At 39.5% G+C, this 19199-nt stretch overlaps 1 protein-coding gene across 1 annotated transcript; it reads right to left on the bottom strand.

Annotated features, from left to right (window-relative positions):
* Positions 1–1998: 1998 nt before the first annotated feature.
* Positions 1999–15928, bottom strand: LOC310636980 (monoacylglycerol lipase ABHD6-like; the record flags this gene model as incomplete). Its single annotated transcript, XM_083357211.1, has 8 exons — positions 1999–2175; positions 7754–7854; positions 8693–8747; positions 9886–10043; positions 12062–12194; positions 13576–13689; positions 14764–14920; positions 15819–15928. 8 exons carry the CDS (start codon positions 15926–15928, stop codon positions 1999–2001), a joined length of 1005 nt encoding a protein of 334 aa, XP_083213337.1.
* Positions 15929–19199: the final 3271 nt, after the last annotated feature.

Consider the following 19199-nt stretch of genomic DNA (forward strand, 5'->3'; position numbering starts at 1 on the left):
AAAAGAAATATTTTGAGGGGCTAAATAAAATAATTTTGAAATATATTTGGCAGGGGGAAAAGGTAAGGATTAATTTAAAAATGCTACAGGATGCAAGACTCAGAGGTGGGTTTGGCTTACCTAATTGGGAATTATATTACCAGGCTGCAGTAATGTCATGGATGAGAGAATGGATTTTACTGAGGAATACTAGATTATTGACATTAGAGGGACATGACTTACAGTTGGGGTGGCATGCGTTCATATGGTATGGGAAAAATAGAATACACCACTATTTCCAGAGACATCATATCAGGAATTCTTTATTGACGGTATGGGAGAAAATAAAGAGGAAGCATTACTTGAGGATTCCAGATTGGCTCTCAATGATGGAAGCGTTAATACACCACAATATGTTTAACATGAGAAACATTATAAGATATAAAGACCTACTAACAGACATGGGAAAACCAAACGACAATTAGAGGAACAAGGAATAAAGATGGATTGGTACATGAGAACACAAATACAATCTAGATATGAAAAAGATGCTAAAATAGATGGTTTTAATTTGGGGAGAACAGAGTTAGATGAAATACAGGAACTGAAGAAAAATGGATTTAAAAATGTATAGCTACTTATTAAATAGGGAATTAGAGGAGGAGCAAGTTAAGGAGTCAATGATAAAATGGTCAAGAAACTTTGGAAACACGATTGAATTAGATGGCAGCAATTATGGGAAAGAAACTATAAACTGACAATGGCAACAGCGTATAAAGAAAATATGTACAAGTTGTTCTACAGATGGCATATGTCTCCAGAGCTAAAATGTTTATGGAAAGATCTATGAAATGTTGGAAATGCCATCAAATACCAGGCTCTTTCTATCATATGTGGTGGACGTGTGCAGAACCAAAACCTTATTGGAACATAATCAAATCATGGATAGAAAAGATGATACAACAACGTATAGAATTAAGACCAAAAATATTCCTGTTGGGTATTTTACAAGAGAAATATAGCAAAGAGAACACATATTTGATTATTCATATAACCACTGCAGCTAGGATTGTGTTCGCACAAAACTGGAAGGCACTGAAAGCTCCTCCAGAAGAAGAGGTGATCAGGAAAATAATGGAATCTGCGGAAATGAATAGATTAACAATGTTAATTAAAGATAAGACAGAGTCAGAGTATTATGAAATTTTTGGAAAATTTTACGAGTGGGTGAAAAAAAGAATATGCTTAAAAGACGGCTAACACTAATTTAGATGGAAGAAAAATGAGGAGATAAGGAGGGAGACCCATGCGACACAATATTGCATAATCGGAGGTAGTATAAAAATTTATAGAAGTATATACTGAGAAGACCAGATTTATAGAAATATTGACATAATAGAAAATTAATGTTATCATACCTAATATAGATATTGAAAATCTAAGAAGAGGAACTGCTCGGAGATTACCCCTGAATTGTATCGGAAGAGGAATGGGAGGGAAGAAAGGAGAGGAGAGAGGGAAGAGAGTAGAGAAGGGGAAAGGAAGTAGGAAGGTTAGAGGAAAAGAGGAGGAGAAATAGGGAGAAACGGGAGGGGAGTGGTGAGGGAAAGAGGAGAGGAGAGGAAGAAGAGGGAAGTAGGAAAGAAAGAAAAAAAGGAAGAAAGAAAGTAGAGAAGAGGAAAGAGAGAGAAGGAGTGTGGATACGGTGAAAGGGAAAATGGACGAGCAGCACCCAAAGGTAGCTAATAGTCTTTGTTAGTGTTTCTGTAGAGTGACCTTCTGCTCTATCTAATCATTATGAGCAGACTGTTGTACTGTAAGCTTTGTTAGAAAAGTTGGATCAATTCTTGATCGGTCTTTATGAAATGGTAGTGCAAAGCTTCGTTCTCTCTAGGTCCTCACCTCCTCTGCTAAATATCTTGAGTTGTAGCTCCCATTGTACCAGCCAGAGAAGTCAACATGGGGCTGGTGGTGGGGCAGACCTTGCCTGTCTCCAGCCATCTGGCACTTCCTGAGACCTCAGGCCACCTTCTTCTGCTTGGCGGAGTCACAGACTGAGTTGTAGAATTCCAGGAGGAGCCTTGCAGAGGTCCTGGGCCTCTCCAGAGTTATGAAGTGTCCACATTTCTCCAGCCAATGCGCTTGGGAATTAGGAATGGCAGCCGCCAAAATTTCTGCACCCGAAGAATCAAAGACCTATACAAGAAAGAAATATTAAATTTCCTCTTCCCCTTGAAAGCCTTTTTAAAGTGCATTTAAAAGAATCTCCTTATTTGAAAGATATTAACTACTGAATTCTATTATGCATATTATTGTTTCTTCAAGGACAGAGTCATTAAACTTGATCTTCCCTTTATTAAACCTTTTAGGTGGATATCAGTATATCTGGATTCTCTTGGCTTAAGTCTTTCTGTGTAAAATCTTAGTTCTCATCTTTACTTGTAGCAAGAGTTACTTAAACTAGAAGAATTAAGAAGATGATCATACTGATCAAGTTACAAATCAGTCATGTTTAACCAAAATGAAAGAAACAGCTGCTGATCCTTTTTGGTGAAAAATACCTCCTCCTCCTCCTCCTCCTCCTCCTCCTCCTCCTCCTCCTCCTCCTCCTCCTCCTCCTCCTCCTCCTCCTCCTTCATGAATTAGAGTGGTGTCTATCTGAACTATTACCTGTGGGGTCCTTGGTGCTCCCTGAATGTGATTGTTTACTTGCAGACATTTCTTTACTAAACTAGGTAATATAATCAGTGCTAGCAGGAAGTGAGGTTTACTCTCATTTTATATACTCTTGGCTTGGTCTGTCAATGTTAGTGGGAATTTATTTTAAAAAATGTTTCTGTCTCTTTTGCCTTGGTATCAGCTTCTATGTATCTTTAACAAGGTCATCCTTCTTATTCTGTATAGTTGGTTATTCTATGCAGATGTTTACAGGAGGAGATGGCTAGCCACCTGAGCACCATGTTGTAGATATTATTGCAGAATACCTATTCCCTACCCCACAGCAGTAGAGATTGTTAGGAGACCGATGGCTCCTACATTTTGTTAAGTCTGCCATGGAAAAGAGACATTATTCCAGCTTATTCTGGGTCTTAAGCAACTTATGTGAGCTGCTCCAAGTATTGAACTCTATTAGTGTTTTCTCTCATTTGTTAATATCTATAAAGCTGTAGGTGTAGCCAATAACAAGATCCAAATAAAATCTATACTGATCTGAAGCTTCCTATTTAAATAAATGAGATAATTAGTCCCTCAATCTCTTTCTTCAACTTTCCTGCTCTTAGCCATTGTAGGTCTGTTATTATCCGCTTTCCATGTTATATTTTAATGTACTGGCCATCTAATGCTTTGTTTTCCCATGCCTCCATTCTATTTTTTCATTTGGTCTTTCTTATAGGCCAGTTTGGTCTGTAAGTAGTCAATAAGCCTTCCTGGTATAATAGCTTCAGTGTATCTTCTTCATTGTCCTTCACATATTCTTCCAATGCCCTTTTTTCTTCTTCAATCATCTGATACAACATTCCACATCCACTTAGTAGATAGCATCTGTCAATATCGCTGCAAGGATGAAGGGCATGATTAATTGCCATTATTTTTCTGGTCTTCCTATTGATGGCTTTTAGTTCTGCTTGAGTCCAGTCCACTATTCCAGCTGTGTATCTAATGACTGGAATTGCCTAGGTGTTTATTGCCTTGATGGTAGTTTCTCCACTGAGTTTGGACTTTAAGATTTTCTTCATTCTCTTGCTGTATTCCCTTCTAAACTTTTTCTTGACTTGTGTGTGCTTGATGTTGTCAGCCTGAAGGACACCCAGGTATTTGTAGTGATCCTCGTCATCCAGACTCTTGATGTTATTTCTGTAAGGCATCTTGATTCCTTCAGTTTTCACTATTGTTCCCCGCTTGATGGTGAGCATGGAGCATTTGTTCAGTCCAAATTCCATTGCAATATCTTGGCTGTATATATGGACAGTGTTGAACAGTGATTCTATTTCAGATGGTGTTTTTCCATACAGCTTCAAATTGTCCATGTAAAGAGGTGGGATAGCTTGGCAGATGTTTTTGATATATGATAGCTATGGCCTGAGTTATTCATATTGTTGACAGAGGAATCAGTGGAATGATAAATAGTAGTGGTAATAGTGAATCTTCTTGAAATATTTCTCTCTTGATGTGAACCTCTCCCAGTCTCTGACCATTGACCTGCAACCGTGTCTTCCATTGTGCCATCAATCTTTGCACAAAGCTTCTGATGTTTCTCCTGACTCCTATTATTTCTAGGCACTTGATTATCCAGTCACGTGGCAGAAAATGGAATGCCTTTTTGTAGCCAATCCATACTACATTCGAATTGGTCTTCCATCTCTTGTAGTTTTTCAAAATCATCTAGTCAGTTAAGAGTTGATCTTTTGTTTCTCTGCTATTGGGGCATTTTCCTTTCTGCTCAGCTGGAAAGAGCTTGTTTTCAACTAGATGCTATTGGACTGTATTAACTACCACACCAGTTAGCAATTTGAAAGTTGCTTTCAAATTGTGTGGTGATGGCTTTTTGCTGGATCTTTCCTTATGAGGTACGTTTTGCCAGATATTAGCCACTCTTCAATTTCTCCTCCTTGCAGTATGTTACACAGCTTGGCAATTAGTGGGTGTAGACAATGGTGGGATTCAGCCCTTTCACACCACTTCAGCAGAACCGGTAGCTAAGTTTTTGTTGCTCATGCCCAGAATGGATTTCCGGAAGCGGCATCCACACAGAGAACCTGTAGTTCACATATTTGAATCCCACCACTGGGTAGAGACAAGCCAAATGTTTCAACCAAAAACCATGCAATTCGTCTTCACCTGGTGCTGACCAATTTTTGATCTTCTTTGCTCTTTTCTCTACCATTTCTCCTGTTATTACTAGTTCTTTCATTTCAACTTATTTTTTTTATTCTTATCCATCTCCTTTAACCAAGCTGAGTCCTTGCTATATGGTAGAAATGTTTCTGATTGCATTGAAATTAGAGATTCTACCTATAATTTGCAATTAGAGCTTCCTATATGCTGATCTTCTTGACTATATCTATTGTTTACTGCTTTATTATTTCCACTGCTTCCTTGATCTTCCTTCTAAGTGGCATTTTTTTGATTAGGTATGCTTTGATCGTGTTGTTCTTCAGCTTCTTTACTTTCATCTGTTCTAATTTGCTTGCATCAGATCTCAACTTGCTGAACTTATTTTCCAGTCTGATCTTCTATTTCGGTGGCTCACTATTTGGCTTTTATTTCTTCTTTGCTGATTTTGCATCACAGATATTCAGTTATAATTGCAGCTGTGCTGTACATTGTTCGATTTGTTTCTTTTTCTTTCTTTCTTTCTTCCTCTTGGAGAAAAAGTCTTTTAATCCTTTTGCTAGCTGTTTCTTTGGAACAAGCTTCAATGCAGGCATATTCTGATGTTTTTGTTCTAGATGCTCAGTTATTCTTTCTTTCAGTTCTTCTACTTCTTTAGTTAGAGGGCTTTGTTCTTTCCAAGGCAGGGGAAGAGTGTGCCTGGTTTCCAAATGAAAACAATTCTATATCTCTGCTGGATTCCTCTACTGCCAACTCACTCTGGTTTGCCTTTATAATCTGAGTTACTTCTGACAAGGCTTTGATTTCTTTGTCCTGGGTAGACCTTTGCAGTTCTTCCAATTCTGCTTCTGTGAATACTTTATTTCATATTATAAATCCAGGTTAATCTGCTAGCCCCTGTTCTGTTATTCCTGATTCTAGATGTTGTTCTTTCCAGAACTGGTGCATTTGTTTGGTACAGTTGAGCTTCTGGCAGAGCTTTCACCTTCCTCATAGCACACAAGCCCCACAACCATGTCAAGGGAGTGCCTCACTGGGGGACGATGATGATGATGATGATGAAAAATCTCCCTATTTAACTCTTCACCTTAGCCCAGGAGGAAGAAAGAAAACTTTTTTGTTTTCCTCTCTCTCTCTCTCTCTCTCTCTCTCTCTCTCTCTCTCTCTCTCTCCCTCTCTCTCCCTCTCTCTCTCTCTCTCTCTCTCTCTCTCTCGTCAATGATTTCCAAAATCATGAAATCAAATTTTTGCTTCGTTTTCCTTTAATTTGTAAATTCCCTAAAGAAAGAATAAACATTACCCCTCACTTGACCCACCTAGTGAGGATGTCCACCACTAAAGGAAGGGCTGGAAGCACACACATTCTTAGATAGCAGAAAGGAACCATTTTTATTAGTGTGATGTCTTTGCATGGCTTGTTGAGGATCACACTCCAGAAGAGGGCAGGATGAGGATTTATTTGGGAGACTTCAGGGCTTTTAAGTGTCAAAGGAGCCTATTATATGTGTCTGAATTTGGGGGATAAAGGAGCAAAAGAAGTACTTTAAGCCTAATAGGCTCCTTTGACACTTAAAAGCCCTGAAGTCTCCCAAATAAATCCTCATCCTGCCCTCTTCTGGAGTGTGATCCTCAACAAGCCATGCAAAGACATCACACTAATAAAAATGGTTCCTTTCTGCTATCTAAGAATGTGTGTGCTTCCAGCCCTTCCTTTAGTGGTGGACATCACATTCTAGTATAAAAAAGGCAGACACTGAGCCTTGAATTCAGGCCACGTAAAATTCTCTAGTAATACAATTTCCATTGTTGCCTCATTGCAACACAATGTGCACAAAATCCCAGATACACACTGTTATGTATTGGGCTTAATTGTAACACCACGCGGTAAGCTGGGGTGTGGGCTAGAAACTATGGGCATGGGAATCTGTGGGTTCCTGGAAAAATCATTAAATCATCTGGTCCCCTATCTTACAAAGTGGGGCTGGAGGGAGGGCGAGTTGTCAGACGCCACATTGACCAACTCAGAAAGCAGTTTCCAGAATGGCCACTAAGCGAGGACTGCATCATAAGTCCCACCCAAAGTCCCCAAACTGGCAACCAAGCCAGCCCATGCATAGACTCTGAAGACTCTCACAGCACAAGAAATTAGGAGTTGGCCGTAGAGGAGGGGAGTCCGGAAGTGCAACATGGATCCCAGGATGGAGCAAGCCAACCTGACTTTCACAACCGCTGTGCCAGCTCTGCTGAACAGTCTGACTCTGGGGTGGGCCAACCTGGAGAGGCCAGCCAGAGAGCACCAAATCCTTCTGGCTCAAGTGCATCAAAGGACACTGGTCTGCCCGGCCTGGTGGGTAAGCTGAAAGACCAGAAAGTGACTGAACCCCTGAGGCGTTCCACAAGGGCATGCAATCCTCCTGCTTATTTAGCAGGTTATATAGTAAAATAAAGGAACTATAATGTTGTATGTACTTGTGATAATTGTTGACTATGAGACTGTACTAAAACAATGATGGAGCTATAATGTCGTTAACTGTCATTGTATTGTTAATGGGAACCTATGCATACTATTGTTAAATCCTGTAATTTGTTATTTTCACGCTTATTGTTGCTATGATGTTTGTTCATTCTAAGAGGGGAGGGGTGTTATGTATTGGGCTTAATTGTAACACCATGTGGTAAGCTGGAGCTAGCTAACGGCTCCCAGCAACTCAGACACCCCGTCTCCAGTACTGCTATTGGCTGCCCCTAGGTGGCAATGGGTTGCTTTAAACCTATTGGCTGCTGCCTAGGGGCCAGGCTATAAATTGCTGCAGTCTGCAGCTCAGTTCCTCAGTACAGATCCTGCAAGCAAATAAACATGACCATTGCTGAAATCACTCGCCTCATCTTCATTCCTGCGCAACGAACTCACTACACAACACAACACACACAAATCCCTTACCTTGTCCTCCTTTCCCCATATAATCTGGGTGGGAGCTTTGATTTTCCTCATCTTCTCATGGAGGCTATACCTCGATTCAGTGCTGGTGAGGTCCAGAAAACCTTTCTCAATAAAAGGAGGCAGAATTGGTTTGTTTCTTTCCATTTTAATGAGCAGTGAAACCTGTCATGAGCTTTGCCTGTTTCTGATCTTCTGTTTTCTTATAAATAACAAGATGAGTAAATTTGATTAAGGAACACTTGGCTGGAACAGTAACTTGAACCCTTTGCTATCCCATTTGGCTGATTAAATGCCAGTCCAGCAGCTTTTCCAACTTTCATCTCTTTAGTATAGCTGGACAGCAACCTCTGGACTCCATACCCAATGGGCATTAATTGACTGAGAATTATGGGAGTTATATTCCTAACACCCTTGGAAGGCTTGTAAATTGGGAAAGGTTGATCTATGATGATTACAAAGGAGATATGAACTGTAGGACCTCGGTATGCAGAGTGGTACAGCTATATCATAGTAGTGTATCAAGAGACAACTGATTTTCCCAAGACTATTTAACTTTTGAAAAATCAAGAATCAAGTGTAAAATTCAACCTAGAAATAAAGAGAACTTTCCTGACAATTGAGAACAATTAACCAGTGGAATGGCTTTCTTTCGGAAGTTGTGGGTGCTCCATCACTGGAGGTTTTCAAGAAGACTTTGGACAGCCAAAGTCTGATATATTATAGGGTCTCCTGCTTGAGTGGTGGGTTTGACCAGATGACCTCAAAGGTCCCTTCTAAATTTGTTATTCTGTTTTGTCAAATATAACATGCAAATGCAATCAACATGTGCTGAATGGAGAGTTGATGTTGGCTACTAGACCCTGGATTCATTATATTGGTGCTAAATGTAGGCTTGTCTTTCTGAAATGTGGGCTGGTCCATATTGTGTCTTGTACTTACATTTTACAAAAACCGACTTATGTGATGTCCGATCTTCAAGATATCCCTTTAGGAGCTAAAAGTGGAAAGACCAAAATGGCAAGTCAGAAGTTATTTTTATTTGTTTTATTTATTAAAGTTATATACTGCCCATATCCCCCATATGGTAACTCTGGGAGGCTTACAGAATAAGTTATATTGTATTGAATTATGTTTGAATCAAATTTGCAATTTCTTAAAAGTTTTTGAAAAGTGTGAGCAGCCAAGCATAAATATGCCTATTTCCAACTCTAGGGACACCAACATGATGAAATAAGTATCACATTTTTCTGAGGCAAGTTTGCCCTTTCATATTTGAATCATGACATCATATGCAAATACATAAAGAATGGCCCTTGAGTCACCGTGTTGTACATTTTGTTATTTACTCTGCACCAATGTAACCTATGTTCAGCAAAGCTGGATATACACAATCGCATTCCTGATCAGCAGTTCATTGCATTATTGGAGAGTATACAGTAGTTCTTTTCACTTATCCTCTTATCCTATAAAAGTCATTTTGAAAACCAGTCTTATCTTGCATATTTCACAGAGCGGGAGGCACTCAGTATTAGGCTGGGTATTTTGATAAAGATCATGGGCTCAAGCCCATTCTCGATAACTTAGTCAACAATGAATAAAGCACAGTTGACCCAGTAGGTAAAAAAGAGGATGATGGTCTTGGCAAAAATGGTTAATTTTTAAAAAGTATCTATGGGCAGTTTCAGTCAAGCACAGCTGAGAAAAATTAAATCTGTAGTCCTCAGGTTGCCTGTTTAATTTCTAGCCTTGTCATAGAATCCTAAAAGTGCTTTTTCAAAGGCAACTGGACTTTGTTTTACTTTGAAGACATTTCACTTCTCATCCAAGAACCTTCTTCTGTGTCTTTAGACTACAAATCTGAAGGCACTAATGTCTCGGTTATTTATTTTATGGTGAGCAATTCCAGGATACCTTTCTTTTGAAGAAAAAGAATGTTTGAATGAATGTAAGAATGGGTGGGCAGATGAATGAATGAGCCTGTCCACACCTCTCTTTTCCAGTTTCTGTATTTTTGAAATGTTTTGGGTTGTGTGCTCTCTCTGGCCACCCCATTAAAATAAAAGAGCCAGGGAAGATGTTATCAGAAGAGACTGGGTAACAACATAGCAATCCATGAAAGGTCAGATCTTCACCTGAATCTTTAAAAAAATGGGATGGTATAAGCACAGCTTTATGAAGTTTTCCATCTGCTCTTCTGTAACTGGGATAATAGCATTCTCCACAGAGCCCTTAGAGAAAATCAGCTGACGTAATTGGGCAAAAAATTCACTATCAGTTAAATACCTCACACCTGTAAGTAGAGGAAAGTGCAAAATTTTAAAAGCTAATATAAGAAAAAACATAACATTTGAACAGGAATTGCAGGCATAGATTTATTTAAGGAAAGCATATATCATTTGTCCTCATGATTAGGTTTGAATTATATTCACAGCAGGCACAAGTGGAAAAACTGGTGGGTAAAAGATTGGATAGGAAAAATGGTAGCAACCCAAGCCACAAAGTTAACAATCATGGCAGGTAGACCTTATGTGAAGAGTCCGACTACCACCAAAACATCCAGTTGATCATCTCTTGACAGAATAACAGTTGGACGAGACCTTGGAGATCTTCTACTCCAGGGCTGTCAAACTCAATTTCATTGAGGGCCGCATCAGCATTACGGTTGTCCTCAAGGGGCCGGGTGGGTATGGCCAGGGTGGGCGTGGCCTACTGGGTGGGCGTGGCTAGAGTGCGTATAGCCTACTGGGAGGGCATGGCCAGCTCTACATCGTTCGCATCAAGGGTGCCTAAGGAGGCCTGGGCAGGAGTGGGACAGATCTGAGGGTCTCTGGCAGAAGGAGGGTCTCTGGGCCAGAGGCCAAGGCAGTGGGAGCCGTTCCCTCACTGTTTCCAGGATGGCTACGCGGGCCACATGAAACCACTTCGCAGACTGGATCCAGGCCCCGGGCCTTGTGTTTGACATGTCTGTTCTAGTCTAACCCCTGCTCAAGCAGGAGATCCTATACCACTCGGGACAAATGGCTGTCCAATCCCTTCCTAAAACTCTCCAGTGATGAGGCACCCACAACTTCTGAAGGCAAGCCATTTCACTGATTAATTGTTCTGTCAGGAAATTTCTTCTTAGTTCTAGGTTGGATCTCTCTTTGATAATTTTCCATCTGTTATTTTTTCTCTTGCCCTTAGTTGCTTTGCAGAATAGGTTGTCTTCCTTTTCTCTGGGACAAGCCCTCAAATATTGGAAGACTGTTAGCATGTCCCTCTGGTCCTTCTCTTCACTAAACTAGACATGCCAAGTTCCTGCAACCATTCACTATATATTTTAGCACCCAGTCCTCTAATCATCTTTCTTGCTCTTCTGTGCATTTTTTCTAGAATCTCAATATCTTTTTTATATCGTGGTGATCAAAAATTGGATGCAGTATTCCCAGTGAGGTCTTACTAACTTACTACTACTTACTTCCCTTATGTCCTTTCTAAAGACCATATAGAGGGCTATGTATCCTAATATGTGGGCAGAATTGTGTTTAAATCTTTGAATGCTGCATGAAAAATACAGGTAGTCCTTGACTTACAACCATTTGTTTAGTGACTATCTGAATGTTACAACAGCACTGAAAAAAGTAAGCTATGACCATTTTTAGACTTACAACTGTTGCAGCATACCCCATGGTCATGTGATCAAAATTCAGACATTTGGCAATTGGCATGTGTTTATGATGGTTGCATTGTCCTGGGATCATGTGATCACCTTTTGCAAACTTCTGACAAGCAAAGTTAATGGGTAAGTCCAATTCACTTAACAACTGCAGTGATTCACTTAACAATGGTGGCAAGAAAGGTCATAAAATGAGGCAAAATTTACTTAACAACACTTAGCAGAAGAAATTTTGGGTTCAGTTGTGTTTGTAGGTTTATCTGTATTTAAGATAGATTAAAATACTATACTAAACAGAAAGTGAACTACCATGTTTTAAACTGCTAAATTCTGAGCTTTCTGTCAAGGTAGGCCAACTATCCAGTTCTGCAGTTAGTCCTTTCTGGGTTTGAGGCTTCCTTGCAAGCTAATGCCCCCCAATATGACAGTCTGAACACCAGAATATAGTTACTGGCAAGGTAACTAATGGGTGTTCATCACAATGGACCCATGCATACTTTTCTAGGTTTGCCGTAATATACCCAGTCTGCAAGAAGAGACCAACAATGCTGGCAGGTGTTTCAGGTCACAAAACCAGGAAAATATGAGGATCACATAGCATGAGACATTCTGCCTCTTCCTTCACAGTTTACTTACTTGATGTAAATACTTACCAGCTGGGCAGAGGAGGGCTAAAGAGGAGATGTGGGCTGGATAGAGAGCTGCATAAACCCCAGCAACCATGCCTCCCATGGACATGCCAACCAGGTGGAAAGGCTTGTGGTTCAGGCCAGCACACTGGACAAACTGAAACAAGCATTGGGAACAAAGAGATTGTGGCTGTGTTTTCATGAGATGCTTACCCATGCTTACCCATTTTTCCCCCTAAACTATAGTAATTCATTTTTTGGCTTTCCACAAAGTTCCAGGTGGCAACATCTAACCAATAGTGCTCCATTTTGGAAAGCTAAGTAGGGTTTGATACTAGGAATATCTGACTGAAACAGAACTAGGAGTGAAAACATCAAAACAAAAACTTATAGAAGGAGGCAGTGGTAAAATAGAATAGAGCTGGAACGGTCCTTGGAGGTCTTCTAGTCCAGTCCTCTGCTCACGCAGGAGAACCTATATCATTTCAGATAAGTGACTGTCTAGTCTCTTCTTAAAAACCTCCAGTGATGAAGCACCCATGATTTCTGGAGGCAACCTGTTCCACTTGTTAATTGTTCTCAGTGTTAGGAAGTTTCTCCTTAATTCCAGGTTGCTTCTCTCTTTGATTTGTTTCCAACCATTGTTTCTTGTCCTGCCCTCTGGTGCTTTGGTGAATAACGTGACCACCTCTTCTTTGTGGCAGCCCCTCAAATGCTGGAATACTGCTATTATATCACCTTTAGACTAGCCAAACCCAAGTCCTGCAGCCGTTCTTCATACATTTTGGTCTCCAGGCCTTTGATCTTTTTAGTTGTTCTTCTCTGAATTTTTTCCAGACTCTCAACATCTTTTTTGTGATATGGTGACCAAAATTGCCTGGTGTGGTCTTACTAGGGCTTTATAAAGCGGAACGAATACTTCATGTGGTCTTGATTCTATACCTCTGTTTATACGACCCAGGATTGTATTAGATTGCTGCTGCACACTGATGGATCATATTCAAGTGATCGTCCACTAGGACTCCAAGGTCCCTCTCACAGTTACTGTTTTTGAGCCAAGTCTTGCCTAATCTATACTTATGCTTCTGATTTTTCCTACCTAAATGTAAAACTTTGCTTTTCTCCACATTAAAATTCATTCTGTTGCATAGGGACCGTTCTTCAAATTTGTCAAGATCTTTTTGAATCCTGAGCTTGTCTTCTGGGGTGTTGGCTATTCCTGCCAGTTTAGTGTCATCTGCAAATTTGATGAGTTCCCCTTTTATTCCCTTATCTAAGTCATATATGAAAAAAATGAAGATAAAATATTACCTTCAAGAAATCAAATGGACATGTCCATAAAATCACCAGAAGTCATGCTTGACTGAAAGGAGATTCTACATTTTAATGCAAAGAATAGCCACTTTATATACCGGTATTTGTCATTGACAGCCACTCCTTGAATTTATATCTAATTTCTCTCACACACCCTACTTTCACCATTTGCTGCCAATCACCAGCCTTCAAAGAACAATGTATCATATCAAGAAAGGTCCCACCTGGTGTATCCTTTTAGCTTGAGCAACTGCTGTGTAACTTTCTCCAAGCAAGCGAGTGGTTCCCCCGTGGCCTGGTAGATCAAGGCAGATCACGTGGAGGCCTGTAGGAAAGACCTATGGGGAAATGGTTCTGTGTGAATCCAAGGAATCAAAACAAAAATAGCTGGCTCTGTTCACTGCCAAAAGCAGGACTAGAGAAGAAGCATTTTTAGTATCAGATCCACCTCTCTTTTGTCCTCCCTTCCCCAGCCATCCCCACCCATCTTTTCTTCTTCTTCCATTGATGTCACCAAATAATGCATTTTGGAAAATTGAGCATGCTCACACCTCACTGATTTTTTTCAGAAGGTAATTATCTCTCTCTCTCTCTCCTATCTATCTATCATCTATCTATCTATCATCTATCTATCTATCTATCTATCTATCTATCTATCTATCTATCTATCTATCTATCTATCTATCTATCTATCTATCTATCTATCTATCTCTGCCTACCTGCTTGCCTCATTCAGCAAATTGCACAAGAGGGTAATTTCATTAAAATTTCAGGAAAGAATGCATGAGACTACATGAGATTTCCACAACTATCTTTTCAATATTATTTTATTAAGGAAAAAATGCACAGTAATGCCCAAATATTTTGTAAAATTGCCAGATCCTAGTGTGACAACAGTCAATTCCTCTTTGCAGCACTTTGGCAAGGCATAAATGATCCCTAACATCAGGAGGGCCAAAACCACTTGTAACCTAAGGATTGGGTTAAATTTCCTATTTCGCTTCATCCATAGTGGCAGAGAGCTGGTTCTTATCTACCTCCAAGAAGATAAAGAAAAAATGGACAGAACCTTAGATGTGGATGTTAGTAAAGGCCATATTAGCCAGGAACTCTGGAGAAGGCCCTCCTATTTGGAGGACGACCAGAGTGGGACAGGTAGTAATTGAGATCCAGGTTACATATTACCCACAGTTTTCCCCTTGGTCATTGTGATGTTGCTCCCTCTTCCACACATTTCACTCTGCCCAGTGAGATGGAATCCCAGGAACTGTAAGCAGATGGGACACAGGGAATGGTACTGGCACATTTCCTTTAAAAGGAGCTAGTTGTGAGCAAGAGCACAGAAGGTTTCCTCTCTGACTTCTAGTACCCAAGATCAGACCAACATCACGCAAGCTAAAAGTAAGACCTACTTGGATGGTATTTAACCACATGTCTTTGTTGAGTGAGAATCCATGAAGCATCAGCACAGATGGTCGGGATCCGGGTTCTCCTCGGGTCAAGTAGCTGAATTGGTATCCCTCATTATCAAGGTACCTCACCTTCACCCCCATTTTCAGACGCTTAGTCCTGAAAATATGGAGAACAAAATGGAAGACTGATGGGGATTTTATGGAGGAGGCATATTGTGGAAAGACTTCCATTCCAAAGACTTCTATTCCATTAGTTCGCAGTAGATGGAAGAGGCTGTGAAAACTGCTGAAGGCTTTTAGAATGGTTTGAGGTTGTAGATGAGGACTGTGCATAAGTGGCAATGACAAGACCAATAAGGCAGTCTTCAACACAAGCAAGAGGAGTGGCCAATAAGGAAGCTATTAAAGAGTGCAAAAATATGGGGGAAATTCTCCATATGGAGAGACTCTAATATTCTGATCTTATGCCAAGATCAGCCTATAGATTAAGAAAGCTCATGCAGATGTTATATAGTTCTTTAAGTCAACAAGTTAATGAGGAAGGCTAGCTATAGAGAGGGAACTTGCAGCCAGTAACCCTTCATGATGAAACTTTTCTGAAACTTTTGAATTGCTTCTTCTCTCCAGATGTTTATGGAGTTTAGGGACAAGATGCAATTAATTGCCTTCATTTTATCTCTACTCAAATGTTGACTTAAACGATGGGCCAAAAACTAGAGTTTGTTAGTTAACATTTGACTAAGCTTCCCTCACTTAAAACACACACACACACCCCTTTCTTCTGGTAATTGAATAGCGCTCTAGTTCAGGGGTCCCCAACCGTTTGGGCACCAGGGACAGGTTCTATGGAGAGAGGTTTTTCCACAGACCAGAGGGGGTGTAGTTTTGTGTACTGCCTGCATTCCACGGATGGGGCTTTGTTTGTTTGTGTGGACCAGTTGCTGGCATGCCAGAGCCTGGTACTGGTCCAATGGACCGGGGGTTGATGACCCCTGCTCTAGTTGACCAATTATGTATTTTCTCTTTTTCATATATTTTACAAGAAATACACTTACCAGATCATGATCCTGAATAATAGTGAAGGTAACACACTGAACTTTGAGATGAAAAAAGATAAGAGAGCCATAGCAGTGTGCATAATTGTTCTGATCATATTGTGGTCCATGCTTGCCAATTAAGGAACTTTTCCTGCTGCATAAAATCAAAGGGTGATACAATCTTAATAAATACTATTAAATTATGTGTGGCCTTACAATTTTAATAGAACTGGTTAATGACTCAGGTCAATAACAGATTTCTTCATTGTTCTGCTTAATGATGGCATGATGGTCATAATTTGGATTGCTTCATGATTAGTTATGGAAATTCATGAAGGTTTAGCAGGTAATCATGATGGTGAAATGCTATCAGAAGCAATATGTCCCTTGAAGCTGATTGCAGAGGAGCAGGAGTAGAAGGATTCAGTTGATTTTGGGTTGAGAAAAGAAACAGTGTTTATTGTGATGTAAGAGAAAAAGTCCTGATTATAAACTCTCTTATTTGATTACTGCGGACACAATGCTAGACTGGGATTGAACTACTAACCCCCCTTTCAATAACAGGAATTACTTATTTGCAGAAAGACAAGTAAACTGTAAAATTTGCAACCACAAAGCATAAAATTTGGGTAGCTTTAGAAAAAAATCAAATATATTTATGGGAAATAGGATTGTTGAAAACTTCTCTGACAACAGAATTTATGGATTATTTAAAATCCTAGGGACATTGTACTTTCTAATAAAGGTTTCTGGAAACAAGATGGGTATCTGGTTAGATTTGAAACAGAATGTTGAATTAGATAAGCCTTTGGATAGATTCCATAGTTCTTATTATGGTCTTATGACCAGAAGGTATATTAACCCCCAAGTTACTTAAACAGAAATTAATTATGTATTATATTAATTTGGGGAACATCAAAAGGAGGAAAGCAATAATATTCTCAAGTGATGCCCTATGGCCATTGTGGTATCTTCTTCAAGTCTCTGTGTGTCTCTGTGTGTGCATGTGCATGTGATCATATGTGTGCTCTATATAGTTGGAAAATGATAGATTCTCTGTTTTTTTTAACTCTAATAATAAAATTACTTTGTTTTAAATGTTGCAAGTCTCTGTTGCATGTATAATTTAATGTAATGATAGTAAACATTTACTTAAACATTTAAAGCAATTTAAAATTATGTAATTGATGTAATAAGGCTGATTACATAGCAATCATCCAGATGTTTATACAGTATGCAAATAATACCGGTTCTACATAGTGGGAAATCCTTCTGAATAAATGTGTATTGTGTTATACAGTTGCAATGGGTATCTCTCTGTGTATGCCAAACTAGATAGCTTGATGTGACTATGAGTATGGGGGCCTGGGGGATTTGTTCAGTAGTCACAATAAAAAATTGTGAGCAAGACAGAATACGGAGTGCTTTTTAGATGATGGAAGCTAAGCTACTTCTACTGGACAGCCATTTATCTGAAATGGTATAAGGTTTCCTGCCTGAGCAGGGGTTTGGACTAGATGACCTCCAAGGTCCCTTCCAACTTTTTATCATCATCATCATCATCATCATCATCATCAGTAGTAGTAGTAGTAGTAGTAGTAGTAGTAGTAGTAGTAGTATTTCTATAATAGGAGGATATTTGTTTCTTGGGGTTGAAATGAGGGGTCCTTGGTGCTCTCTGAGCTTGGCTGTTTTCTTGTAGATATTTCTTTACCCAAACTAGGTAACATCATCAGTGCTACCTAGGACTAGCACTGATGAGGTTACTAATCGGGTAATAAAACATCTGCAAGAAAACAACCAAGCTCAGAGTGCACCAAGGACCCCTTACATCTGTTTCAGTACTGCCCAGGGTTTTAAAAGGTCAAAATTGTATGTATTAATAATTGCTATAGAAGAAGGAAACTCAGCTGGCCTAGATTGCACGAGCACCCAAATTATTCAAGATTTTTATCCAGAAAAGTCATTTTTCTTTGAGCACTATCTCATTTTTTTTTATACTAGAGAAGGAAATTTGGCACTCTAGGTTGGAACAGTGAACAAGAGAGAAAAAATGAACATCAAACACTGTATCTAAATCTGTGGCAGCTATGAATTGGCTGATCCATGGAAGAAGCTGACGTATATGGGTCAAAGGATTCACACATCACACTGTGTTAGGTCCTTTATAACTCAGACCATCTAGAGTTGGCTGAGTAGGTGGAGTCAAAGAGAACCCACCTTCCTGAGTCATAGTAATGTTGTTTACATTTGTAATATTGCAATGTTGGAAGCTTGCAGTGAGAAAGCAAATTATTTAACCCTCTCAGCTTTTCCCTCCAATCTGATACAAAGCAAATATTTACAGAAAGCAAAATCTAAGATATAATCAAATTCTAAGAGAGAACTCACTAACATACAATTAAACTACAACCCTTGTGGGGACAACTATTTTTTAATAATTTTATCTCTCTCCAAACCTGTGATTGGCAGCAGAACTCTTTAACAGAAAAGGGCTACAATAGTGCAATCACCCACACAAACACAGAGATTTTTTTTCTCTACATGCCATGCCTCTTTCTGCAGCAATCCTCATTTTCAGAGGGATGTTCTAACATAAGAAAATATTTGTAACTCGGGGTTGAACTGTGGGGTCCTGGGTGCTGTTTGAGCTTGGTTGTTTTTGTTTTGCAACTGTTTTATTACCCAGATAGGAAACATCAGCAGTGACAGGAGATGTTAGCACTGATGATGTTATCTTGTTGGGTAATAAAATGTCTGCAAGAAAACAAACAAGCTCAGACAACATCAAGGACCCGACAGAGGGATGTTTCTTGAAATGTGCAGGATTTTACTTGGGATAAATGAAACCCTTCCCAAAGCAAATTGGTGGCCAGCTGAGTATACGACTAGCTTTCATCTCTATCAAAAGACAATCTCTATTTTCTTCTATAATAAGAATTTATGAATATATTTCAGGGACAATGACTTTGAACCTGACAATGACTAGAGCAATTCTAGCAATTGAGCTTCAGAATCATAGTAGATAAACAAAGTAACTGGATACAGCTCATAGATAGATTCCATCGATAGCATGGTGCTTTAAAGTTGTTATCTGGAGTATATCATACTTAAGAGTAAAAGGATCCCCTTAGTGATCCTTAATGCTGTATTTTTGGCATCCTCTGAAATTTAACTTCTTAAATTGAGATTACTGCTCTTGGATGTGCTGACAAATTAAATAAATTATTATTAACATGATGTTGACAATTGTTATTCTAAACTTTTGGAAGGTATTACCAGATCTTAAATGGATACTAAAAGAGGCAATAATATTCAGGGACACAGTTTTGGACAACTCCCAGGAAAATGTAAAGTGCTTTCATTGCATCACTGCATGCCAATGTTGTAACCCAACCT

Source organism: Vipera ursinii, assembly GCF_947247035.1.
Source record: "Vipera ursinii genome assembly, chromosome: 2".
NCBI classification, from domain to species: Eukaryota; Metazoa; Chordata; class Lepidosauria; order Squamata; family Viperidae; genus Vipera; species Vipera ursinii.